Raw genomic sequence first — 26889 nt, 5'->3', positions numbered from 1 at the left:
CTTAGAGACAAGGCAAGAAGGGCCTTCTATGCCATCAAAAGGAACATAAAATTAGACATACCAATTAGGATCTAGCTAAAAGTACTTGAATCAGTTATAGAGCCTTTCGTGGTTTTGGTTGCTCACCAACCAAAAATTCACACAATGGGACAGACATCAGATTGAGACTGCATGCAGAATATTGCAAGAATATCTTCTGTGTACAATGCAAAACACCAAATAATGCATGCTGAGCAGAATTAGGCCGATACCGCTAATTATAAAAATCCAGAAAAAAGACGATAAATTCTACAACTACCTAAAAGGAAGCGATTCCCAAGCCTTCCATAACAAAGCCATCACCTAAAGAAATATTTGACTATGTACAGACTCAGTGAGCAAATCCTTGCGTTCAGTTAGAATATGGGACCTTTTATGTCAACTCATTGATGGTCAACTGAAGAAGTAACGCTGGAGTCAAATGGTAGATGATCCCAGATCAAGAACAGAAAAGCAGATGGTTGAAAATAATACAATTAAATAAGTGTATCCTACCACTGAGTTGTTAGTTGTCTGGTCCTTGGCCTTATTGTCCTCTGGAATAAAGAAAGGGAGATGTCAGTAACTTCTGAGTTTGTTATAGTACAATAATACCTCTGAATGGGTTTCTAAAAGACAATTCCTCCAAATATTTTCTGTCATTCAAGATGAATCACAGGCAAGAAATATACTGTTGGTCACAATATCAATACATTTAGTATTTTCTAAACTATTCTCCATTTTATATTGACATAAAATGACTACTTACTATGCCTTCTCCACATCTTCCATGTTACCAGGATACCAGCTGTCACCACCACCAACATGCCCAGAGAGATGAGTAGGACTTTCACAGACCTGATGACAACTTGAATTAATAATACCATTCAAATAGATCATTATAAATTGATCATTTGTTGTATGCACTTGTTGTGATACATGGAACAATTATTTATCTGTTCACATGTGTGGATTTGACCATGTATGATTATTATTGAGATTATGACTATTTATTAAGCGTGCAACTTGTTCTTGCACATGAGTGAGTATAACACCAACATTGCTGCAACCACAGAGATGTTCTACCCAGGAGGAAGTGATAACAGTCTCTATATGCATTTAGGGAGGGTGTTTGGTTTGCATTAACTGTTGTAGTGTATGATGGAATTGTAATGTTTCTCTGAGTTCATATTATCTAACAACATGTGGGATAAAACATCTGAAGGAGTGATAATAACCTCTGGTGGACTTCCTCCATGTTCCCCTCAGCTCCTTGACTTGTGTTGTCAGTCTGAACAGGCTCAGCAGTTGGAGAGGCAGAGGGTTGTTGAGAGGTTGGATCTTGGGTTGCTGTGAGGTCAAACAACAATATCATCAATGAAGTTAATGGTAAACCAGATAGTCAGGTTGTATAGCAACATCACATTCATACTTCATATTACAATTAGTTCCAGATGATACCAGTGGATAAAACAAAGGGAATCATATTAATCATAAAGTATGTGATTGATCTACTAACTTGAGGTCATCTTAGAGGTTCTCTGTGTTGCAGTTTGTTGACTGACAGTGATGTGAACAGGCATCTCTAGTTCTCCAACTCTACACCAATACCAGTCAGTGTTCTCCATCTTCAGTCCACTCATAGTCACTGTTAAGACTGTTCTGTTGTTGGCATCACTAGTCCGCGTTAATGTCACTGATGTTCCATTTAAAGTCCCAGAAAACCCACTCACACAATCACCACCCATCCTGCACCACTTCATATCTCCAGAGTTACTATAGTAACAACAGACAGTGACACTCCCTCCTTCTACTCCAGTCACTTCCTGTTGGTCCACATAGAGTTCTGGAGTACCTGAACACAGAGGTACAGACACCATAGAAAGACCTCAGCAGCAGACCTTTATTTCTAGTACGTGTATGACCTTTACACATAGTGTTACTAGGTGATATGGTGCTGCTTGTGGTAGACAATGTTGAAAGATACAATGCCGACAGCAGACTTGAAACAAAGTTTACATCAACATCTACATATAGAAAACATAAAATAGACATATACAGTGGGGCAAAAAAATTATTTAGTCAGCCACTAATTGTGCAAGTTCTCCCACTTAAAAAGATGAGAGAGGCCTGTCATTTTCATCATAGGCACACATCAACTATGACAGACAAAATCAGAAAAAAAAATCCAGAAAATCACATTGTAGGATTTAATGAATTTATTTGCAAATTATGGTAGAAAATAAGTATTTGGTCAATAACAAAAGTTTATCTCAATACTTTGTTATATACCCTTTGTTGGCAATCGCAGAGGTCAAACGTTTTCTGTAAGTCTTCACAAGGTTTTCACACACTGTTGCTGGTATTTTGGCCCATTCCTCCATGCAGATCTCCTCTAGAACATTGATGTTTTGGGGCTGTTGTTGGGCAACACATACTTTTCAAATCCCTCCAAAGATTTTCTATGGGGTTGAGATCTGGAGACTGGCTAGGCCACTCCAGGACCTTGAAATGCTTCTTACGAAGCCACTCCTTCGTTGCCCGGGCGGTGTGTTTGGGATCATCGTCATGCTGAAAGACCCAGCCACATTTCATCTTCAATGCCCTTGCTGATGGAAGGAGGTTTTCACTCAAAATCTCACGATACATGGCCCCATTCATTCTTTCCTTTACACGGATCAGTCGTCCTGGTCCCTTTGCAGAAAAACAGCCCCAAAGCATGATGTTTCCACCCCCATGCTTCACAGTAGGTATGGTGTTCTTTGGATGCAACTCAGCATTCCTCCAAACACGACGAGTTGAGTTTTTACCAGAAAGTTATATTTTGGTTTAATCTGACCATATGACATTCTCCCAATCTTCTTCTGGATCATCCAAATGCTCTCTAGCAAACTTCAGACGGGCCTGGACATGTACTGGCTTAAGCAGGGGGACATGTCTGTCACTGCAGGATTTGAGTCTCTGGCGGCGTAGTGTGTTACTGATGGTAGGCTTTGTTACTTTGGTCCCAGCTCTCTGCAGGTCATTCACTAGGTCCCCCCGTGTGGTTCTGGTATTTTTGCTCACCGTTCTTGTGATCATTTTGACCCCACGGGGTGAGATCTTGCGTGGAGCCCAGATCGAGGGAGATTATCAGTGGTCTTGTATGTCTTCCATTTCCTAATAATTGCTCCCACAGTTGATTTATTCAAACAAAGCTGCTTACCTATTGCAGATTCAGTCTTCCCAGCCTGGTGCAGGTCTACAATTTTGTTTCTGGTGTCCTTTGACAGCTCTTTGGTCTTGGCCATAGTGGAGTTTGGAGTGTGACTGTTTCAGGTTGTGGACAGGTGTATTTTATACCGATAACAAGTTCAAACAGGTGCCATTAATACAGCTAACGAGTGGAGGACAGAGGAGCCTCTTAAAGAAGAGGTCTGTGAGAGCCAAAAATCTTGCTTGTTTGTAGGTGACCTAATACTTATTTTCCACCATAATTTGCAAATAAATTCATAAAAAATCCTACAATGTGATTTTCTGGATTTTTTTTCTCATTTTGTCTGTCATAGTTGAAGTGTGCCTATGATGAAAATTACAGGCCTCTCTCATCTTTTTAAGTGGGAGAACTTGCACAATTGGTGGCTGACTAAATACTTTTTTGCCCCACTCTACCTACATTCCTCAGGTCAACTTGAACAATAATGGTAATTCCAGATACCAGACACGGAACTTGTTACAAGGAAATGAAACGAGAACACCAGTCATGTAGTTTGTGAAAGCTGGTATTTTCAGAGAGTCGGATCCTTACTGAGAACTACCTCTTCTACTTTACTGAATTGTAGAGTTGCAGGGATCTTACCTGGAGTGACAGATAGGTAGAGCAGTTGTATCATGCTATCTGTTCCTCCATTGATCTCCACAACACACCTGTAAGTATTAGAGTCGTCTGGCTCCAGATCAGTCATGATCACAGTGAAGACTTTCTGGGTGATGTCATCAGAGATTGACGCCCTATCAGTACTCTTAGGATGGTCAGTGCGTACTACAGAGGAGCAATGAGTCCAACCATACCCTTTACACCAGTACTTCACGTGGTTTATGTAATACTGATCATAGCTACATGGGATGGTGATGGAGCCTCCTGTCTGCACAGACACATGCCTCCCTGTGGACATATCAACACAAAACACATTTAGGTTTGAATACAATACAATCTGCACTGCAGAAAACAAAATCCCATTGCTTGTAAACTATAAAACAGCTTGTTAATGATTGAGTTTCATTACACAGTGTTTACGGTGAATTGACCCACTGGACTTCAGCCCTTCATATAAACATGTTTCACATACCTGCTGAGACTCTGTAGAAGATGATGAAGAGGAGGAGGGGGAAGGAGAGATGGTTAGCCATGTGAGGGTTTCAGTCTGCATGTAATATTAAATGGTACCTGAGCACAAATATGTGTCAAGGACCAAGGCACCAGCCAGAATGACTCTACTTCCTAATGTTAGTACACTGTCTGTAACTCTCTTCCTGCTTCTGTTTGTGTGTATATTCCCCCCTCAGTGGCAGCCAGCAACTATTGCATCATATGGACTAATTTAACCTAAAACTAAACCTAAAATATATTTCAGCTTTCTCTAAGGGTTTTGGGACCAATAATCACTACTATCCTCATACTACTCTCTACTGGGACATAGGTCACTAATGATTACAAAGATTTGATAATTGGGCAACATGCAACATATTTCCATTGGCAAAATTCTATATTTCACTATATATTTCACTATATGATAAATATCCGACATATGCTAACAAATGTACTGATGGGTACTAGACCAAGACCTCCATAGACTCTCACTTTAAATCAGGTTCATGGTTCAGGGTCCTCTGGACCACAACCCAGTATGATGTGGTTTTACGTTCCACAAGAACAGACTCTTTCTCTCTCCCCCTCTATACAGGAAATGAACCCTGGTCATGTACAGCTCATAACTACAGATGTCCTCCAAGTGAAGGTGGTAAAGTTAGCTCAGGAAGCTGCATTACCAGAATGCTGCAAGTTTCAGCTAAACTCATTCCATGATGTCACGTTAAATGCTGAGCTGTACGTTCTGTTATTGGCTCCAACACAGCAAACTACTTCAGATACATTAGAATTGAACTCTCAAACCTACAGACCACAGTGCTCACATTATGTTATGACAAATTATCTTGAGAATAATCAAATGTCTTTGAAAATGTTAATTACAGTTTTTTAAATTGCTTTGGTACTATTTTCACACTTGTGGAAACATTTCACAACGTTTAGTACAAAACAGATCCTCAAAAATGACACTCAAAAAGAATCACTCAGTAACTTTTTCCACCAAACCTAATCAGTATTTAATCTATAAACACCTTCCATATAAAGTAATTGCCCCTCACAATGCAATGCTCACAATACTTTTCATATGATTCTCTTGTCACTTGTTGAAATACATTTGACCATGAGGTAATCCAACGGTGCTTAATGGTTAATCACTTAACCGTTTGGTAAACATAACGTTTTTAAACTGGTTTGTCTACTATATATGGATTTTGAGAAATACATAAATAAAATGTGTTTGTATAGTATAAACATCTAAATGCCATGTATAATACATAAAGCCAAGAGAGTGCAAAGCTGTCCTCAAGTTAAAGGGTGGCTACATTGAAGAATCTCAAATATAAAATATAGTTTGATTTGTTTAACACTTTTTTGTTTACTAAATGATTCCATGTGAGTTATTTCATAGTTTTGATGTCTACTATTATTATACAATGTAGAAAATAGTACAAATAAAGAACAACTCTTGAATGAGTAGGGGTTGTAAAACCTTTGACCGGTAGTGTATGGAAATAAGGTGAACCTGTTTTTTGTTTTGTCGTAATGGGGTAGTGTGTGTAGATTGATTAGGTTTGTTTCTATTTCATCCATTGTAGAATAAGGCTGTGACATAACAAAATGTGGAAAAAGGGAAGGGGTGTGAATACTTTCTGAATCCACTGTACATTCTATTGTTGGCTCCATCACAGCAAACTATTTATGATAAATCAATTTCACAATCAAACTCACTAAGCACAACATCTAGTGGCAAATTATCTTGAGAACAATAAAATGTCTTTAAAATGTTTTATTAGCAAAGCCTTTATATATTCCATTAAAGCTGGAGAAGGTAAAGACAGAATAATTCTCCATGGCTCTGATTCAACAAGGAGACGATTTGTTACAGAAAACCAGACAACCAAATATCAACTTTGAAAGAACTCAAGAACTCAGGATTCATAAATGAACCAAAAACATTTAAATGTAACCTTGTCTTGTGTGTGTGTGTGTGTGTGTGTGTGTGTGTGTGTGTGTGTGTGTGTGTGTGTGTGTGTGTGTGTGTGTGTGTGTGTGTGTGTGTGTGTGTGTGTGTGTGTGTGTGTGTGTGTGTGTGTGTGTGTGCGGTTTGGTTTTAACTATCCTTGTGGGTAAAACGAGAACCATTTAGACAAGTCAAAATTCAAAAGCAAATCAAATCATTGTATTGGTCACATACACATGTTGAGCAGATGTTATTGCAGGTGTAGAGAAATGCTTGTGCTTCTAGCTCCGACAGTGCAGTAATATCTCAGAAGTAATATTGAACAGTTTCACAACATACACACAAAATACACATTAATGTAAGTAAGGAATGGATTAAGAATGTATATACATGTATGTTAGAGCGACATTGGACTAAGATACAGTGCCATAGTATAGAATACAGTATATACATGTGAGATGGGTGATGCACCATTTGGAGAAGTTGGGACATTTCGCCGGTCCCCACAAGTAAACATTATATTTAGCCTGAGGGGTTAGGTTTAGGGTTATGGTTACAATTAGGGTTAAGGTTAGAATCATAATTAGGGTTAGGGGAAATAGGATTTTGAATTGGCATACATTTTTTGGTCCCCACAAAGATTGTAAAACATACGTGTGTTTTATCCTGAAGAAAGCTAAACATGTTTGTGTACCTGCCCCCTCAGTGGAAGATAGCAACTATTGCATTTCAGCTTCCAGCTTTCTCCAAGGGCTCTTTGGGATCAAGAGTCACTGTTATCCTGTTACCCTCTGCTGGAAAATAGGTCACTAATGATTACACAAAGAAATGTATAGAATTAAGAGCACATGAGCTACAGAGATGGAGTGATGACATCCTTCCATTTAGAGATCAACCCTGGTCATAGACGCAGCTCAAAACCACAGATGTCCTCCAACCTAAACTGTTAGGTATCTCAGGAAGCTGCTGTACCACAAGGCTGCAGGTTTCTGGTAAACTAAGTCATTCTATGACATCTTGTTAAACACTTGTTGTCTCCAACAGAGCAAATAACTTCGATACATCAGAATTTCAGATTTTCATTCACGGAATTTCACAGAATTTGGTGACAGATGATCTTGATAACAGTAAAACATGTTTATTAGCAAGTACATTAAATATTCAATTAAATGTAGAGAAGGTGAAGAAAGTAAAGACATATCCCGCAATAAAAAATATGCAAATGCTAAATAAATCTAGTTTCTACTCATCCTGTTTCACCTCAGAGTCGGGTTGCTCTGAACTTCACCACAGCAATGACGTTGCACAGGATGAAGAGCACTGCATTAACAGTTTTTGGAAGGTAGAAGAGTGTTCTCTCCCATCTGTACAAGAATAACACTGCTTTGAGGACATGATACTCTGCAAATGTCAATCAGACATATGAGGCATACCTGGGCCATTTTTTAAAATGATTTTAAAACAACACAATTCATTAATCCAATAATTGACATTTAAATAAATGACCTTTTTGCTTGTTGAGTACCGGTTGAAGAGGTGGTAATGTACACTTACCCCTGGGCTACATGGTGTGTGTTGTTGACTGGGGCCTGAGAGGTGGAAGAGGAGACAGCAGGATCTACAGTTGTGGGTGAGGTCAGAGAGATGTCTTGAGTGGTCTGTTTGTCTGTCAAGGTGCAACAGTTTCCGTATGTAATGTATTAGTGTTGAAGTGACACAATTTCAGCGTGAGATGGCAATGTATTAAATTATCAAAATGACTTCAGATGGATTCTGTGAACTTGAAAGACTCATTCCACTATTGTTGGTTATAACTGGTCTCTCATTACTTACTAATGATGGTGTCAGTCTGTGTTGTGGTCAGTTGATTAACAGTGGAGATGATGATGGTGGTAGAGGGGGTAGGGGTGGTGGTGGAGGCAGGTGTGGTACTCTGTGTTGTGGTCAGTTGATTAACAGTGGAGATGATGATGGTGGAAGAGGGGGTAGGGGTGGTGGTGGAGGCAGGTGTGGTACTCTGTGTTGTGGTCAGTTGATTGACAGTGATGTGAACAGGCATCTGTAGGTCTCCTCTGGAACACCAGTACCAGCCAGTATCTCCCATATTCAATCCATTCAGAGTCACTGTTAAAATGTGTCTGTTGTTGTGATCAATGTTCTGCTGTGATGTCACTGATGTTCCATCTAAAATCCCTGAATATCTCCCCACCAAGGGGACATAGTAGATACCCATCTTACACCACAACCACTTCTTAACCACAGTGTTACTATAGTAACAATGGACAGTGACACTCCCTCCTTCTACTCCAGTAACTTCCTGTTGGTCCACATAGAGTTCTGGTGTACCTGAACACAGAGGTACAGACACAAATTCACCAAGGGAGAAGCAACACATGTCATATCATAGGCAATGATGTACACTGATGGACAAAACATGAAGAACACCTGCTCTTTCCATTACATAGACTGACCAGGTGAATCCAGGTGAAAGATACAATCCTTTATTGATGTCACTTGTTAAATCCACTTCAATCAGTGTAGATGAAGAAGAGGAGACAGGTTAAAGGATTTTTAAGTCTTGACACAATTTAGACATGGATTTGTATGGGCAAGACAAAAGCTTTAAGTGCTTTTGAAAATGGTATGGTAGTAGGTGTCAGGTGCACCGGTTTGAGTGTGTCAAGAACTGCAACGCTGCTGGGATTTTCACGCTCAACAGTTTCCCGTGCATATCAAGAATGGTTCACCACCCAAAGGTTATTCACCCAACTTGACAGAACTGTGGAAAGCATATGAGTCAACATGGGCCAGCATCTCTCTGGAACGCTTTCGACCCCTTGTATTGTCTATTCCCTGACGAATTGAGGCTGATCTGAGGTCAAACGGGGGAGCAACTCAATATTAGGAAGGTGTCCCTAATGTGTTGTGCACTCAGTGTATACAAACACTAGATTGATGATGCTATGTATTGGCCAATGAGAGGCTTTGAAGCACCTGTCTGCCATATTGGTACTCTTCAGAAGGAGTGGTCTTCAACAGGAATGACGGGCATTGGACCGTATTTCAACTTAATGTCTCAAAGATAATTAATGCATGTATTTAAGAGAAACTCAAACTCTACATTTCCTGTTGAGTAAAAAAATCCCATGTACACTTAAGGGTAAGAAAAAACTTTTCGAGCAAAATAGTGTTTTTAGTGTCAACGAGTTGGTCTGATGGGAATCCGTGATGTCATCGGCCTCACCCTTGTGGGAACAATAGAGGAACGATGGACAACAAAAGAGGAAAGGTCCATCCCCCACTTGTGCCATGTCAGGAGGATACCTAGACCACCTATTGAGAGGTGATAAAGGAGGTGAAAACGTGACAACTTCAATCAATGACCCCATCAGAACCCAAAATATACAGTTGAAGTTGGAAGTTTACATACACCTTAGCCAAATACATTTATACTCAGTTTTTCACAATTCCTGACATTTAATCCTAGTAAAAATTCCCTGTTAGGTCAGTTAGGATCACCACTTTATTTTAAGAATGTGAAATGTCCGAATAATAGTGGAGAGAATTATTTATTTGAGCTTTTATTCCTTTTGTCACATTCCTAGTGGGTCAGAAGTTTACATACACTCAATTAGTATTTGGTAGCATTGCCTTTAAATTGTTTAACTTGGGTCAAATGTTTCGAGTAGCCTTCCACAAGATTCCCACAATAAGTTGGGTGAATTTTTGCCCATTCCTCCTGACAGAGCTGGTGTAACTGAGTCAGGTTTGTAGGCCTCCTTGCTTGCACACACTTTTTCAGTTCTCCCCACAAATGTTCTATAGGATTAATGGGATTTGTGATGGCCACTCCAATACCTCGACTTTGTTGTCCTTAAGCCATTTTGCCACAACTATGGAAGTATGCTTGGGGTCATCGTCCATTTGGAAGACCCATTTGTGTCCAAGATTTAACTTCATGACTGATGTCTTGAGATGTTGCTTCAATATAACCACATAATTTTCATACCTCATGATGCCATCTATTTTGTGAGGTGCACCAGTCCCTTCTGCAGCAAAGCACCCACACAACATGATGCTTCCACCACCGTGCTTCACGGTTGGGATGGTGTTCTTCAGCTTGCAAGCCTCCCCCTTTTTCCACCAAACATAACGATGGTCGTTATGGCCAAACAGTTCTATTTTTGTTTCATAAGACCAGAGGACATTTCTCCAAAAAGTATGATCTTTGTCCCCCTGTGCAGTTGCTAACCATAGTTATGGCAATTAAGGAGCAGAGGCTTCTACCTTGCTGAGTGGCCTTTCAGGTTATGTCCATATAGGACTTGTTTTACTGTGGAAATAGATACTTTTGTACCTGTTTCCTCCATCTTCACAAGGTCCTTTGCTGTTGTTCTGGGATAGATTTTTACTTTTTGCACCAAAGTACGTTCATCTCTAGGAGACAGAACGCGTCTCCTTCCTGAGCGGTATGACGGATGTGTGGTCCCATGGTTTTTATACTTGCGTACTATTGTTTGTACAGATGAATGTGGTACCTTCAGGCATTTAGAAATTGCTCCTAAGGAAGAATCAGACTTGTGGAAGTCTTGGCTGACTTCTTTTGATTTTCCCATGATGTCAAGCAAAGAGGCACTGAGTTTGAAGGTAGGCCTTGAAATACATCTACTGGTACACCTCCAATTGACTCAGATGATGTCAATTAGCCTGAAGTTTCTAAAGCCATGACAAAATGTTCTGGAATTTTCCAAGCTGTTTAAAGGCACAGTCAACTTAGTGTATGTAAACTTCTGACCCACTGGAATTGTGATACAGTGAGTAATAAGTGAAATAATCTGTCTGTAAACAATTGTTGGAAAAATGACTTGCGTCATGCACAAAGTTGATGTCCTAACCGACTTGCCAAAACTATAGTTTGTTAACAAGAAATTTGTTGAGTGGTCGAAAACGAGTTTTAATTACTTAAGTGTATGTAAACTTCCAACTTCAACTTCTAAGCTTGTTTTTCTCCAATGTTTGTAAACATTGTAAATGTAAACTAACACTGTATAGCCTCAAAACATGCTTAAAACTATAATTTTAATATCTTGGATGGTCACTCCATAGCTCTGAGTGGTTACATTTATCCAGGCTCATCCCTCATTAGCTGTTCTTGGTAGAGAGCTTTGGAGACCTCTTTCTTATTGGTCTTTAAGCAAAAATGCACGAGGGGGTGTGGTATATGGCCAATATACCACGGCTGAGGGATGTTCTTATGCAATGCCTGGATACAGGGGCTTGTGGTATATTAGCCATATACCAAACCCCTGAGGTGCCTTTTTACTATTAAAAATTGTTTACCAATGTAATTAGTGCAGTACAAATAAATGTTTTTTCATACCCGTGGTAAATGGTATGATATACCACAACTGTCAGCCAATCAGCATTCAGGGCTCGAACCAACCAGTTGATAATAACTAATTTACTGCATGATGATGTCACCATGGAATGCCACAACTTCATCCCACCAAAACAGGCTGACATTTCAGGCGGTCTTTTCAAACAGCTCAACACTGAAAGGGAATAATCATAATTTTTCACATTTTCACAGTATTTTTCCAACCTCATGTTGTGGAAATACAGTATATATAAAATGCTGACCTTCTGTTCTGTCCTGAACTGATCAGGCATCACAGTGCTGTATGTCACATCATGGTGGATCTCTGGGTTTGGGAACTCTTTTTTTGTTGCGTTAGGCATATGAACGTGACAATACTGTGACTTAACAAAAATATGAACATTAGGTTGTGATTTTGAATCCATTATGCATGGCTTATGAATGTGTTATGATGTCCTTATGTAGGCACCCTTCATAATAAAGTGTTTCTGTTCTCCACAGTGTAACAATGTATACCTACAATATAAACCCATTCCATATTTACATTGTGTCTGCCTGTATGTATAACCATGTAAATACATTGTATTTAGAGCCTTAAAACAGTCTTCCCCAAATCAATAGCTACATAGCTGTGTCATACTGAACAAATAAACCAAAGGATGATGGCATGTGACCTGCAATTATTACTATAGTGTATAAAAGACAAGACCAAGTTGTACTCTCTAAGTCAGCTCTCTATGATGATCAAACACAGTGTGATTGAGGAGAGGTATGGAGGACTAACCTGTGGTGACTGACAGGTGCAAGTATGTACTTTGATCTCGTCCTGCAGTCTCCACAGCACACCAGTAATACCCAGAGTCCTCTGGCTGCAGATCAGTCATGTTAACAGAGAAGATTCTTCGGTTGACATCATCAGAGATGGACACTGTCCCAGATATCTTTGGTTGGTCCGTGCGTACAAGAGCAGAACAAGAATTCCAGTAATCTCCTTGACACCAGTATTTGACATATTGTATGTATCTCTGATCATAGTGACATGGGATGGTGATGTCGTTTCCTGTCTTCACAGACACCTTACTCACAGTTGACACACCGTACGCTCCTGCCTGAGTACCTGCAGACACAGCAACAGAAAACACTTTGAGACTCCTTTCGGTCGACTGATAAGGTTATCTACCAATTACCCATTCAGGACACCAGTAGGAGTGAGAAGTGCACAACATGGCTGGTATGGCCGGGATGAGTGTGGGCTCAGTATATAAGCTCGCTAATATTTTGTCTTCAGGGTTTCAGCATAGCCAGTACCTGACTTCAAACAGAAGTGCACAGAAACATGAGACTTTATCAATTCATAAAAACATTTTACCAGTACCTGAGAGTCTGGAGAAGATGACTAGGAGGAGGGGGAGATGAGGAGCCATGTGTGGTATGTCTTTCTGTGTGGTACAAACTGTACACAAATGTATGTGTCAAGGGAAGAGGCACCAACGACAATGTCTCCTATACACATCACTGTCTGTACCCCTCTTTCTGCTTCTGTTGAAGTGAACATGCCCCTGATTGGCTGGTAACAATACATTCTGTGGATCAGTCAATAAGACTGATATGATTTGATTTATTCAAATTAATTAATTTAAATTTAATTTATTTATGTACTTACTTGATGTATTTTTCCCCCAATAAAGTTAGACCAATATCTCCACAGACCAGACCTAAAATCAGCTTCAAAGTAAACCAATGATTAGATCTACCACGATACAGTCTGTGATTTTAAGGTGGTTACACAGAATTCAGATACGAAGCCTCTCTGTCTTAAAAGACTAAAAAGGAATAGAAAAAGAAACAATAAACATTGTCTGTGTCGAGGAAATAAACCCTGGTCATAGATGCATCTCAAAACCACATTGTCCTGTAAGGTAGCTCATCAGCAGTAGCTCAGGAAGCTGATGTACCACAAGACTACAGGTTTCAGGTTAACTCATTACATTACATGTTGATAAAACAGCTTAACTCTACTGTAGGGTTGGTTGCCCCTGAACTACTAGAGTGGAGGCAGCGGGTGGTGTGGAGTTACTATTGGTTTATTTTACAAGAAGTTTGTGGACGCTCATTTTTCTTGGTCGCTAATTAATGAGCCCCCCCTAAATAAATCAATATATCAAACAATATATTTTCTGTGTGATTTCTTCTTTTTTTCATCCACATTTCCATTGCCACTTAAAATCCAATTTAGTAGGTGCTAGGGCCTGGGGGAGGCTGCTGGCGCTCTAGTGACTGTTATTCTTCAGGAAAGGCTGACAAAAATTGATTTGCACTTTTTGCACCAAAGTATGTTCATCTCTAGGAGACAGAACGCGTCTCCTTCCTGAGCGGTATGACGGCTGCGTGGTCCCATGGTGTTTATAATAATGATATGCATATATTAGTACCTGAGACAGAGTAGGAGGCAGTTCACTCTGGGCACTCTATTCATCCAAAAGTGAAAATGCTGCCCCCTATCCCAATTAACTGTGTACCCATTTAATAACCAGATCTTCATACAAACCTGCTATGCTGAATTCTTGACGCACAATCGAACGTGCTGCCATATGCTTCCAGCACGCCCACAAGTGACTCACAAGGGGCGGCCTAAGCGGCACGCAGCAATTTAGCGCTATGTAGTGTACATGCACCGTTAGGCCTACTTGTAGCTAACATTTAAGTTAACCTTAGCTACTTCTGTGGCTTGAGACTGCTAGCTAACAATAAACGGAATGGAGGGAATATGCCAGACCCCCCTAAAAGAGACTTAGCCCCACTGTTAATAATAACCCCCCTCCCTCATACTTTAACAGATTTGGTTTGAACCCCGGGAACTCCTTTACATGTGTCCTTCAACTCTCCACTTGGGTTCATCATTTATTTTGGGCAGACAGAGACCAGGACACGTGAGTTTTCAATGGCGTCCACAAACAGTTCTGATTTTGTATATAGGTTTATAACTTTTATGAAACAGCACAGTTGGAAAATATATGGCAAATATAAATCAACACTGAGATAGATGGGAGGGGAAGATGGGAGGGGTTGATGGGAGGGGAAGAGGGGAGGGGTAGAGGTGAGGGGAAAATATAGGGAGAGGGGAGGGGTAGAGGGAGGAGTTGAGGGGAGGGGTAGAGGGGAGGGGGTAGGGGAGGAGTTGAGGGGAGGGGTTGAGGGGAGGAGTACAGGGGAGGGGTAGAGGGGAGGGTTGAGGGGAGGGGGGTAGAGGGGAGGGGGTTGAGGGGAGGGATAGGGGGAGGGGGGGTAGAGGGGAGGGGTTGAGGGGAGGAGTACAGGGGAGGGGTTGAGGGAGGGGGGTAGGGGGAGGGGATGGGAGGGGTTGAGGAGAGGGGTTGATGGGAGGGATAGAGGGGAGGGGTTGAGCTGAGGGATAGAGGGGAGGGGTTGAGGGGAGGGGTAGAGGGGAGGGGGTTGAGGGGAGGGGTAGAGGGGAGGGGTAGAGGGGAGGGGAAGATGGGAGCTGAAGGACTAAAAACAAACAAAATACAACTAATGTCAAATATACTGTGTCAGTAAAATGTATATAGTATGTAAAAGCTGGATATAGAAGCCTAAGTGTTGTTGTCTGTGTGTGTGTATATATATATATCTATATATACAGCACTGTATATATTTACAAAATAATATATGGGGGATTGGAAATGATGCAGACAATTACTCCATACCTAAAAATAAATAAGTAAAGTGATCCCCAATAAATATAACATGATTTACAAAAAGAAAATGCTTCTGTGTAATTCCTACAAACAGTTGCTATAAATAGATGTAACAATTTCATTGAACCCTCAATGTTCATTGTTTAATATATATACACTGCTCAAAAAAATAAAGGGAACACTTAAACAACACAATGTAACTCCAAGTCAATCACACTTCTGTGAAATCAAACTGTCCACTTAGGAAGCAACACTGATTGACAATACCTTTCACATGCTGTTGTGCAAATGGAATAGACAACAGGTGGATATTATAGGCAATTAGCAAGACACCCCCAATAAAGGAGTGTTTCTGTAGGTGGGGACCACAGACCACTTCTCAGTTCCTATGCTTCCTGGCTGATGTTTTGGTCACTTTTGAATGCTGGTGGTGCTTTCACTCTAGTGGTAGCATGAGACGGAGCTGCACTACGGCTCAGGTAGTGCAGCTCATCCAGGATGGAACATCAATGCGAGCAGTGGCAAGAAGGTTTACTGTGTCTGTCAGCGTAGTGTCCAGAGCATGGAGGGGCTACCAGGACACAGGCCAGTACATCAGGAGACGTGGAGGAGGCCGTATGAGGGCAACAACCCAGCAGCAGGACCGCTACCTCCTCCTTTGTGCAAGGAGCAGCAGGAGGAGCACTGCCAGAAGCCTGCAAAATGACCTCCAGCAGGCCACAAATGTGTATGTGTCTGCTCAAACGGTCAGAGCGGTCAGACTCCATGAGGGTGGTATGAGGGCCCGACGTCCACAGGTTCATTTGCCAGAGAACACCAAGATTGGCAAATTCGCCACTGGCGCCCTGTGCTCTTCACAGATGAAAGCAGGTTCACACTGAGCACATGTGACAGACGTGACAGTCTGGAGACGCCGTGGAGAACGTTCTGCTTCCTGCAACATCCTCCAGCATGACCGGTTTGGCGGTGGGTCAGTCATGGTGTGGGGTGGCATTTCTTTGGGGGGCCGCACAGCCCTCCATGTGCTCGCCAGAGGTAGCCTGACTGCCATTAGGTACCGAGATGAGATCCTCAGACCCCTTGTGAGACCATATGCTGGTGCTTCCTCCTAATACAAGACAATGCTAGACCTCATGTGGCTGGAGTGGCCAGCAGTTCCTGCAAGAGGAAGGTTCCTTCCCAACCTGAAGCCAATTGACAACACCAGGACAGCTCAATCACCACCTTCATGTGAAACCCCACCTCTTTAAGGAATACCTAGGATAGGATAAGTTCCTTCTCAAAAAGATTTAGATGCACTATTGTAAAGTGGCTGTTCCACTGGATGTCATAAGCCCACCAATTTGTTCTCTGGATAAGACCTGAAATCTTAAATGAAATGCAAATCTGGGACATCATGTCTCGCTCCATCCACCAACACCACGTTGCACCACAGACTGTCCAGGAGTTGGCGGATGCTTTAGTCCAGGTCTGGGAGGAGATCCCTCAGGAGACCATCCGCCACCTCATCAGGAGCATGCCCAGGCGTTGTAGGGTGGTCATACAGGCACATGGAGGCCACACACACTACTGAGCCTCATTTTGACTTGTTTTAAGGACATGACATCAAAGTTGGATCAGCCTGTTGTGTGGTTTTCCACTTTAATTTTGAGTGTGACTCCAAATCCTGACCTCCATGGGTTGATAAATTTGATTTCCATTGATACTTTTTGTGTGATTTTGTTGTCAGCACATTCAACTATGTAAAGAAAAAAGTATTTAATAAGAACATTTCATTCAGATCTAGGATGTGTTATTTTAGTGTTCCCTTTATTTTTTTCAGCAGTATATATAATACATTTTATTATTGCAGTACAGTAGTTATTATACATAGTAGCTGTCTATACTAAGATCTCAATATGTTTGATCATGATTAGTTACAGGCATATGACATTAAACTAGATCAATAAGATCATGATGTAAGAAATAAGAGACAAGGGGAAAGGTGGTGGAACATAACTAATAACAGAAATGTGATGATAATCAGAACAAACACAGCAGACTGCCTTCAGTAGTTTATTACACTATAGAATAGAGGTGTCTTTCTGGGATGGGTTAAGAGGTATGACAGAATCATATTGGAGGCAGATAGATGTTGTCACAGATAGTGTTATGTCCTTCCAGTCACTACTGTGCTTCTGCTGCCCTCTGCTGGAGAGGAAGTGAAACATTCAGTCACAGTCTCCATTGTGACGTTTCCACTAGATACAGATCCTCCTATCCTAACCTTAACCTTTGGTGGGGATTTAAAAAAAATCTGACCCAAGATCATCATCTAGGGGCAACGTCACCCTAAACCCAGGCGCAGTCCACACTGTAATGTTATGGATACACACTGATAACAATAGTTGAGCTGGTCACAATGTGATAATAACATTTTACATGCAGCAAAGCAAAACGACTAAGAAAGATTTGTGTGGTTAAAGAGTGATGTTTAGTACACATAGTGATGTGGTGTTGTCTGTATCTTTGTTGGGAGATCAGCATCATCTGGTACAACAGACAGAGGAGACACCAACACTGACCTGTGTGGTCACCTGTAGAGCTAGTGAGCTGTAGACCACATTATCATCTGGTTCTGCTGACTACAGAGGAGGAACAGGTAGAGAGGTGAACAGGGACAGTTCTGTCATGATGGAGATACACTATAAAACACACTTCTCTGTGAAATTAAAAGTGTAGACAGTTATAATTGTGATATGTAACATATAATGGTGATATATATTAGGCCCTTCGTACCTACAGCTATAATGGTGATGTAAAAAACCATGACTATATTAACACTGAGTTCATAAATGAAACAATCACCTACTGTTGTTTCTGATAACATAATACTAGCTGTGGAGAATCAGTAGAACAGCTTTACCTTGGTCTGTCCTTTTAGTTGGGCCTTGTGCTGGGGGATGACAGTGCTGTATGTGACATCATCATCAGCTTCAGGAAATGGATCCTGTAGGTAGAGAGACACCCAAGTAACAAAAACGTGTTGTTATACTGTTATAGTGTACATTTACCTATTGCTTGTTCCAAGACAGAAAGTGATACTGGAAATACAATTGTTTTCTAAAACAGATGCACATTTGCCAAGGCAGTGACGTTTTATGAGTAACAGCAATAATGTTGTCTAAGAGCTGAGATGCTTGTAGCCATATGTTGACCTTCTCTTCTGTCCTGAACTGATCAGGCATCACAGTGCTGTGCATCACGTCATGGTGGCTCCCTGGGTTTGGGCTCTGAGAAATTGACAACACAGAAGGTACATTAACATCAGAAACTCAGCTCACACTGCAGAGATGGAGGAGAAAGAGAGAGAGAAAGGTAGAGAGAGAGAGAGAACCCCAGCTCACACTGTAGAGATGGAGGAGAAAGAGAGAGAGAGAACCCCAGCTCACACTACAGCAATAGAGGATAAAGAGAGAGAGAGAACCCCAGCTCACACTGCAGAGATGGAGGATAAAGAGAGAGAGAGAACCCCAGCTCACACTGCAGAGATGGAGGAGAAAGAGAGAGAGAGAGAGAACCCCAGCTCACACTGCAGAGATGGAGGATAAAGAGAGAGAAAGAACCCCAGCTCACACTGCAGAGATAGAGGATAAAGAGAGAGAGAGAACCCCAGCTCACACTGCAGAGATAGAGGATAAAGAGAGAGAGAGAACCCCAGCTCACACTGCAGAGATAGAGGATAAAGAGAGAGAGAGAACCCCAGCTCACACTACAGCAATAGAGGATAAAGAGAGAGAACCCCAGCTCACACTGCAGCAATAGAGGATAAAGAGAGAGAGAGAACCCCAGCTCACACTACAGCGATAGAGGATAAAGAGAGAGAGAGAACCCCAGCTCACACTACAGCAATAGAGGATAAAGAGAGAGAGATAACCCCAGCTCACACTACAGCAATAGAGGATAAAGATAGAGAAAGAACCCCAGCTCACACTGCAGAGATGGAGGAGAAAGAGAGAGAGAGAGACACAGAACCCCAGCTCACACTGCAGAGATGGAGGAGAAAGAGAGAGAGAGAACCCCAGCTCACACTAAGGCAATAGAGAATAAAGAGAGAGAGAGAACCCCAGCTCACACTGCAGAGATGGAGGAGAAAGAGAGAGAGAGAGAGAGAGAGAGAGAGAGAGAGAGAGAGAGAGAGAACCCCAGCTCACACTGCAGAGATGGAGGAGAAAGAGAGAGAGAGAGAGAGAGAGAAGCCCAGCTCACACTGCAAAGATGGAAGAGAGAGAGAGAGAACCTCAGCTCACACTGTAGAGATGGAGGAGAGCGAGAGAGCGAGAGAGCGAGAGAGAGAGAGAGAGATCCCCAGCCCACACTGCAGAGATGCCAAAAATACATTTACCCTGCCACCAAACATCAGTTGATTGTAAGCATTTTGCGAGACAATGGCTCAAAGCTAATGTCTACCTGACCGACTATTCCAACCTGGACTTGAACAGTGTTTATGACCAGGTCCATCTCTACAAAGCAGCAATCCCAACTTTCTCCAGGACCCTGAAGGACGTCACCATGAACCGTACCCCCAGCAACTCACACAGGAGGAGCAGAGCAACGGACTCCCCACCCAGATTAGCGAGACACCCTCCCAGACCTATAAGACCCCCTCCTGAAAGACCTGCACTTAGAAAGGCCATGCCAAGATGACCTACACCCAGACCACAGCATCACCAGCCACATCCCAACCAGCTAAGACTACCCCAAGCAAAACCTGGCCACACCCTTTATAGGTAACCCCCATTTCAGACCTATGCCCCTTCTGCCCACCCCATGCCCCCCACCCCTGTGGCAAGGACCTCAACATGACAGCAGAACATAAGCCCAGGCCATGAGCAGAGCAACAGCCCCAACCACCACTATAACACCCTCCCAAGCCCCATCCTGCAATCTAAGAGGTACAGTTGAAGTTGGAAGTTTACATACACTTAGCTTGGAGTCATTAAAAATACTTTTTCTACCTCTCCACAAATTTCTTGTTAACAAACTATAGTTTTGGCAAGTCGGTTAGGACATCTACTTTGTGCATGACACGTAATTTTTCCAACAATTGTTTACAGAGAGATTATTTCACTTTTAATTCACTCTATTACAATTCCAATGTGTCAGAAGGATACATACACTAAGTTGACTGTGCCTTTAAACAGCTTGGAAAATTCCAGAAAATGATGTCATGAATTGAGAAGCTTCTGATAGGCGAATTGACATAATTTGAGTCAATTGGAGGTGTCTCTGTGGATGTATTTCAAGGCCTACCTTCAAACTCAGTGCCTCTTTACTTGACATTGTGGGAAAAATCAAAAGAAATCAGCCAAGACCTCAGAAAAAATTGTGGACCTCCACAAGTCTGGTTCATCCTTGGGAGCAATTTCCAAACGCCTGTTCATCTGTACAAACAATAGTACGCAAGTATAAACACCATGGGACCACGCATACCGTTCAGGAAGGAGACGTGTTCCGTCTCCTAGAGATGAACATTCTTGGTGCGAAAAGTACAAATCAATCCCAGAACAACAGCAAAGGACCTTGTGAATATGCTGGAGGAAACAGGTACAATAGTATCTATATCCACAGTAAAACGAGTCCTATATCGACATAACATGAAAGGCCACTCAGCAAGGTAGAAGCCACTGCTCCAAAACCGCCATAAAAAAACAGACTAGGGTGTGGAACTGCACATGGGGACAAAGATCGTACTTTTTAGAGAAATGTCCTCTGGTCTGATGAAACAAAAATAGAACTGTTTGGCCATAATGACCATCGTTATGTTTGGAGGAAAAAGGGGGAGGCTTGCAAGCCGAAGAACACCATCTCAACCATGAAGCACGGGGGTGGCAGCATCATGTTGTGGGGGTGATTTGCTGCAGGAGGGACTGGTGCACTTCACAAAATAGATGGCATCATGAGAAAGGAACATTATGTGGATATATTGAAGCAACATCTCAAGATCAGTCAGGAAGTTAAAGCTTGGTCGCAAATGGGTCTTCCAAATGGACAATGACACCAAGCATACTTTCAAAGTTGTGGCAAAATGGCTTAAGGACAACAAAGTCAAGGTATTGGAGTGGCCATCAAAAAGCCCTGACCTCAATCCTATAGACAATTTGTGGGCAGATCTGAAAAAGCGTGTGCGAGCAAGTAGGCCTACAAACCTGACTCGGTTACACCAGCTCTGTCAGGAGGAATGGGCCAAAATTCACCCAACTTATTGTGGGAAGCTTGTGGAAGGCTCCCCGAAACGCTTGACCTAAGTTAAACAATTTAAAGGCAATGCTACCAAATACTAAGTGAGTGCATGTAAACTTCTGACCAACTGGGAATGTGATGAAAGACATAAAAGCTGAAATAAATCATTCTCTACTATTATCATGTAATTTCACTTTCTTAAAATAAATTGGTGTATAACCTAAATTGTGATATAACCTAAAACAGGGAATTCTTACTAGGATTAATTGTCAGGAATTGTGAAAAACTGAGTTTAAATGAATTTGGCTAAGATGCACGTAAACCTCCTACTTCAACTGTACGTATCAGATGCTCAACATGATCTGCTCACACCTACTGTGATGGTCCGGGCCTTAACCACTCAAAAACAACCCTAGACACTATGGAACACAAATCTTTAACTATCTCATCCTGGAATATACAAGGTCTGAGGTCATCTGGCTTTGGCCTAAAGAGCAGGAACCCAGACTTCATCAAAGAAATTGGAAATATAGACATTGTCACCCTACAAGAAACATGGTATAAAGTAGACGGACCCACTGGTTGCCCTCTAAGCTACAGAGAGCTGGTAGTCACATCCACCAAACTACCAGGTGTCAAACAGGGAAGAGACTCAGGGTTAAGCTAATTTCGTATAGAGCAGACCTAACCCACTCCATTTGTCAAAACAGGAACATTTGACATCTGGCAAGAAACTAATAATGAAATGATCTCAACAGAGAAGAATATCCTCATGTGTGCGACCTATATCCCCCCAAAAGAATCCCTGTGCTTTAATGATGACAGCTTCTCCATCCTAGAGGGGGAGATCAACAATTTCCAGTCTCATGTGTGCTAGTCTGTGGCGGCCTAAATGTCAGAACTTGACAAGAACCTGACACCCTCAGAACACAGGGGGACAAAAACCTACCTGGAGGTGACCATATTCCCTCCCCCATATGCCCCCCTGAGGCATCAAAGCCAAAGGAATGGAATAATATTAAGAAATGCTATAGAAAGAAGGAACGTTGCGTGAAATCTAGCAAAAAACAATTAGTCAACAACAAATTCAATCCCTTCCTGAAAATTTCCTGGACAAAATGTTTCACTGCAATACTGAAGGTGTAAACTTGGCAGTAGAAAACCTAAACAGTATATTTGACCTTTCAGCATCCAAAATCAAATATAAAAATGTCCAGCAGACAACCTAAGAAAATTAACAACAATGACAAATGGTTTGATGAAGAATGCAAAAACCTAAGAAAGAAATTGAGAAACCTGTCCAACCAAAAACATAGAGACCCAGAAAACCTGAGCCTACGCCTTCGCTACGGTGAATCACTAAAACAGTACAGACATACTCTATGGAAAAATAAGGAACAGCATGTCAGACATCAGCTCAATGTAATTAAAGAATCCTTAGAATCTAATCAATTCTGGAAACTCTGAAAAAACAACAACACGAAGAGTTATCTATCCAAATCGGAGATGTTAGGATAAACCACTTCTCCAATCTATTTGGCTCTGTAACAATGAACAAAAAGCAAAAACAAATACATGATCAAATACAAATCTTAGAATCCACTATTAAAGACTTCCAGAACCCACTGGATTCTCCAATTCCATTGAAGGAACTACAGGACAAATAGAAACCCTCCAACCCAAAAAGGCCTGTGTGACTGATGGTATCCTAAATGAAATGATCAAATATACAGACCACACAATTCCAATTGGCTGTACTTAAACTCTATAACATAATCCACAGCTCTGGCACATTCTCCAATATTTGGAAACAAGGACCAGTGGTGTAAAGTACTCAAGTAAAAATACTTTAAAGTACTACTTAATAATTATTTTGGGGTATCTGTACTTTTCAACATATATATCATTCAATTGGCGAGGGCACTGGAACAGTCTGCAGCACCCGGCCTCACCCTACTAGAACCTGAAGTCAAATGTCTACTGTTTCCTCTTGATCTGGTGCTTCTGTCCCCAACCAAGGAGGGCCTACAGCAGCACCTAGATCTTCGGCACAGATTCTGTCAGACCTGGGCCCTGACAGTAAATCTCAGTAAGACAAAAATAATGGTCTTCAAAAAAGGTCCAGTTGCCAGGACCACAAATACAAATTCCATCTAGACACAGTTAAACTGGAGCACACAAAAAACTATACATACCTCGGCCTAAACATCAACGCCACAGGTAACTTCCAGAAAGCTGTGAACGATCTGAGAGACACGGCAAGAAGATAAGGAACATCAAATGTGACATCCCAATTAGGATCTGGCTAAATATACTTGAAACAGTTATAGAACCCATTGCCCTTTATGGTTGTGAGGTCTGGGGTCCGCTCACCAACAAGAATTCACAAAATGGGACAACACCAAATAGAGACTCTGCATGCAGAATTCTGCAAAAATATCCTCAGTGTGCAATGTAAAACACCAAATAATGCATGCAGAGCAGAATTAGGCCGATACCCGCTAATGATCAAAATAAAGAAAAGAGACGTTAATTCTACAACCACACAAAAGGAAGCGAATCCCACACCTTCCATAACAAAGCCATCACCTACAAATAAATTATCTTCAAGAAGAGTCCCCTCAGCAAACTGGTCCTGGGACTCTGTTCACAAACACATACATACCCCACAGAGCCCAAGGACAGCAACACAATTAGACCCAACCAATTATTGAGAAAGCAAAACAATTATTACTGTCACACCCTGACCTTATATATCTCTGTTTTCTATAAATAATGGTTTGGTCAGGGTGTGACTAGGGTGGGTCCTCTAGTGTTTTATGTCTAGGGTTGTTGTATGTCTAGGGTTGTTGTAGGTCTATGGGTTTTTGTATTTCTATGTTGGCCTGATATGGATCCCAATCAGAGACAGCTGTTTATCGTTGTCTCTGATTATGGATCATATTTAGGCAGCCCTGTTACCCACTTTCTGGTGTGGGATCTTAACTGTGTGTAGTTGCCTGTCAGAATGATATTGTATAGCGTCACGGTTCGGGTTGTTAGTTTGTTCGGTGTTCAGTCTTTTAATAAAGAGAATGTACGCATACCATGCTGCGCCTTGGTCTCCTTCATACGATGATTGTGACAATTACTTGACACATTGTTAAGAATTTACAAAATACTGAGCAAACTAGAATGCTATTTGGCTCTAAACAGAGAGTACACTGTGTCAGAATACCTGACCACTGTGACAGTCTGAAAATTATGGAAATCTTTCACTATGTATAGCCTTGCTTTTGAGAAAGGCTGCCTGAAGCAGACATGGCTCTCAAGAGAAGACAGGCTATGTGCACACTGCCCACAAAATGAGGTGTAAACTGAGCTGCACTTCCTAACTTCCTGCCAAATGTATGACCATATTAGAGACACATATTTCCCTCAGATTACACAGACCAACAAAGAATTCGAAAACAAATCAAATTTTGATAAACTCCCAAATGTAGTGGTTAAAATACCACAGTGTGTAATCACAGCAGCAAGATTTGTGAACTGTTGCCACAAGAAAAACCTTTACAACCTATATTTATGTGTATTTATTTTCCCTTTTGTACTTGAACTCTTTGCACATCATTACAACACTATAGGTGAAAGGGTAGACTAGTGGTTAGAGCATTGGACTAGTAACTGAAAGGTCGCAAGTTCAAATCCCCGGCTGACAAGATACAAATTTGTCGTGCTGCTCCTGAACAGGCAGTTAACCCACTGTACCTATTCCGTCATTGAAAATAAGCATTTGTTTTTAACTGACTGGCCTTAGGTAAATAATTCAAACAAATTCTAGACATAATATGACATTGGAAATGTATTTTGGAACTTAAGTAAGTGTGATGTTTACTGTAAATGTTGTTTTGTTATTTCACTTTGTTTACTATCTATTTCCCTTGCTTTGGCAATGTAAACATTGTAAACATGCCAATTTTTAAATATTTTTTTTATTGAGTTAGGAGAGAGAGACTGTTAGGAATTTTATGAATAATGACTAAACGATATCTACGTTTAAATAGAACTATAGCTAATTAAACACTACCCTGTTTTATTATATCTGATTAATAATGTTAATTCACGAGGAAGGGATTGTGCAGCATGAAACAGGGGGTAATTAAACATAAATAAATACCAGCTGGGTTGGGGAGGAATGGATTGTGGGTTTTTAAGTAAGCGAAGAGGGTCGTTAACCTGTGGTTGAACCGAATCAACTTAGCTCTGGGAGGTTTAGATAAGGCAGCGAGTGTCTCCCTTGGTTTTCCATTATCTGGAACTGTCTGCTGAATATTGATAGACGAAAGTGAGATTTCAGAAGTTAATCTTGATATGGTTTGTGTCTGGAGTGAGTGAGCTAGGGGGTTGGAATAAACTTTTGAACCTGTTTTGCCTTGGTCGATAGGAGGAAGGATATTTTATATCCTATGACGTCAAATTTTGTATATAAACTGTTGTTCGTGGTTCCATGGCAGCGAGCTCCGAGAATAAATACTATTATCTAATTTTGATAAGACTGGTCTCTATCTATTTTATGCAAATAGGAATCTTACAAATTCTTATAAAATAGACTGAGTGAATTCAATTAATGAACACATATAGGAATTATGAAATTCTGATGAGAGAGAGAGAGAGAGAGAGAGAGAGAGAGAGAGAGAGAGAGAGAGAGAGAGAGAGAGAGAGAGAACACCAGCTCAAACTGCAGAAATCGAGGACAGAGAGATAGAGAGACAGAGATTGAGAGAGAGATAGAGAACACCAGCTCGCACTGCAGAAATCGAGGACAGAGGGAGAGAGAGAGGGGAGAGAGAGAGAGAGAGAGAGAGAGAGAGAGAGAGAGAGAGAGAGAGAGAGAGAGAGAGAACACCAGCTCAAACTGCAGAAATCGAGGACAGAGAGATAGAGAGAGAGAGATTGAGAGAGAGAGAGAAACACCAGCTCAAACTGCAGAAATCGAGGACAGAGAGATAGAGAGACAGAGATTGAGAGAGAGATAGAGAACACCAGCTCGCACTGCAGAAATCGAGGACAGAGGGAGAGAGAGAAGGGGAGAGAGAGAGAGAGAGAGAGAGAGAGAGAGAGAGAGAGAGAGAGAGAGAGAGAGAGAGAGAGAGAGAGAGAGAGAGAGAGAGAGAGAGAGAACCCCAGCTCACTGCAGAGATGGAGTGATTGGTTCTCGTCCAAGATCTCCACAGAAATAAGACCAGCTTTATTCAGTTTGTACCTGCTGTGCTATTTTTCTGGTGTG

At 41.4% G+C, this 26889-nt stretch overlaps 2 protein-coding genes and 1 pseudogene across 3 annotated transcripts; all 3 read right to left on the bottom strand.

Moving 5' to 3' along the window:
• Window positions 1–26889, bottom strand: part of LOC127906079 (polymeric immunoglobulin receptor-like) — a 50380-nt pseudogene that overhangs the window by 12393 nt on the left and 11098 nt on the right.
• Window positions 447–4487, bottom strand: LOC118373050 (polymeric immunoglobulin receptor-like). Its single transcript, XM_052498785.1, has 6 exons — window positions 4347–4487; window positions 3857–4162; window positions 1538–1873; window positions 1257–1368; window positions 788–876; window positions 447–575 (listed from the first exon to the last, which is right to left on the bottom strand). Exons 1-6 carry the CDS (start codon window positions 4405–4407, stop codon window positions 457–459), a joined length of 1023 nt encoding a protein of 340 aa, XP_052354745.1. The 5' UTR covers window positions 4408–4487; the 3' UTR covers window positions 447–456.
• LOC118373044 (polymeric immunoglobulin receptor-like) lies at window positions 6341–13593 on the bottom strand. 2 transcript variants are annotated; one of them, XM_052498783.1, is made up of 6 exons: window positions 13367–13593; window positions 13079–13156; window positions 12488–12820; window positions 8160–8672; window positions 7881–7992; window positions 6341–7690 (listed from the first exon to the last, which is right to left on the bottom strand). In XM_052498783.1, the coding sequence occupies exons 2-6, from the start codon at window positions 13125–13127 to the stop codon at window positions 7588–7590; spliced, it is 1110 nt and encodes a 369-aa protein (XP_052354743.1). In that variant the 5' UTR covers window positions 13128–13156; window positions 13367–13593; the 3' UTR covers window positions 6341–7587. The 2 variants fall into 2 exon arrangements, with proteins under 2 accessions (XP_052354743.1, XP_052354744.1); XM_052498784.1 differs by having other exon boundaries at window positions 7881–7944.

This window comes from Oncorhynchus keta, chromosome 36 (assembly GCF_023373465.1).
Source record: "Oncorhynchus keta strain PuntledgeMale-10-30-2019 chromosome 36, Oket_V2, whole genome shotgun sequence".
Lineage (NCBI taxonomy): Eukaryota > Metazoa > Chordata > Actinopteri > Salmoniformes > Salmonidae > Oncorhynchus > Oncorhynchus keta.
The sequence above is the reverse complement of the archived record's forward strand: the minus strand, read 5'-3'. Positions and strand labels throughout refer to the sequence as shown.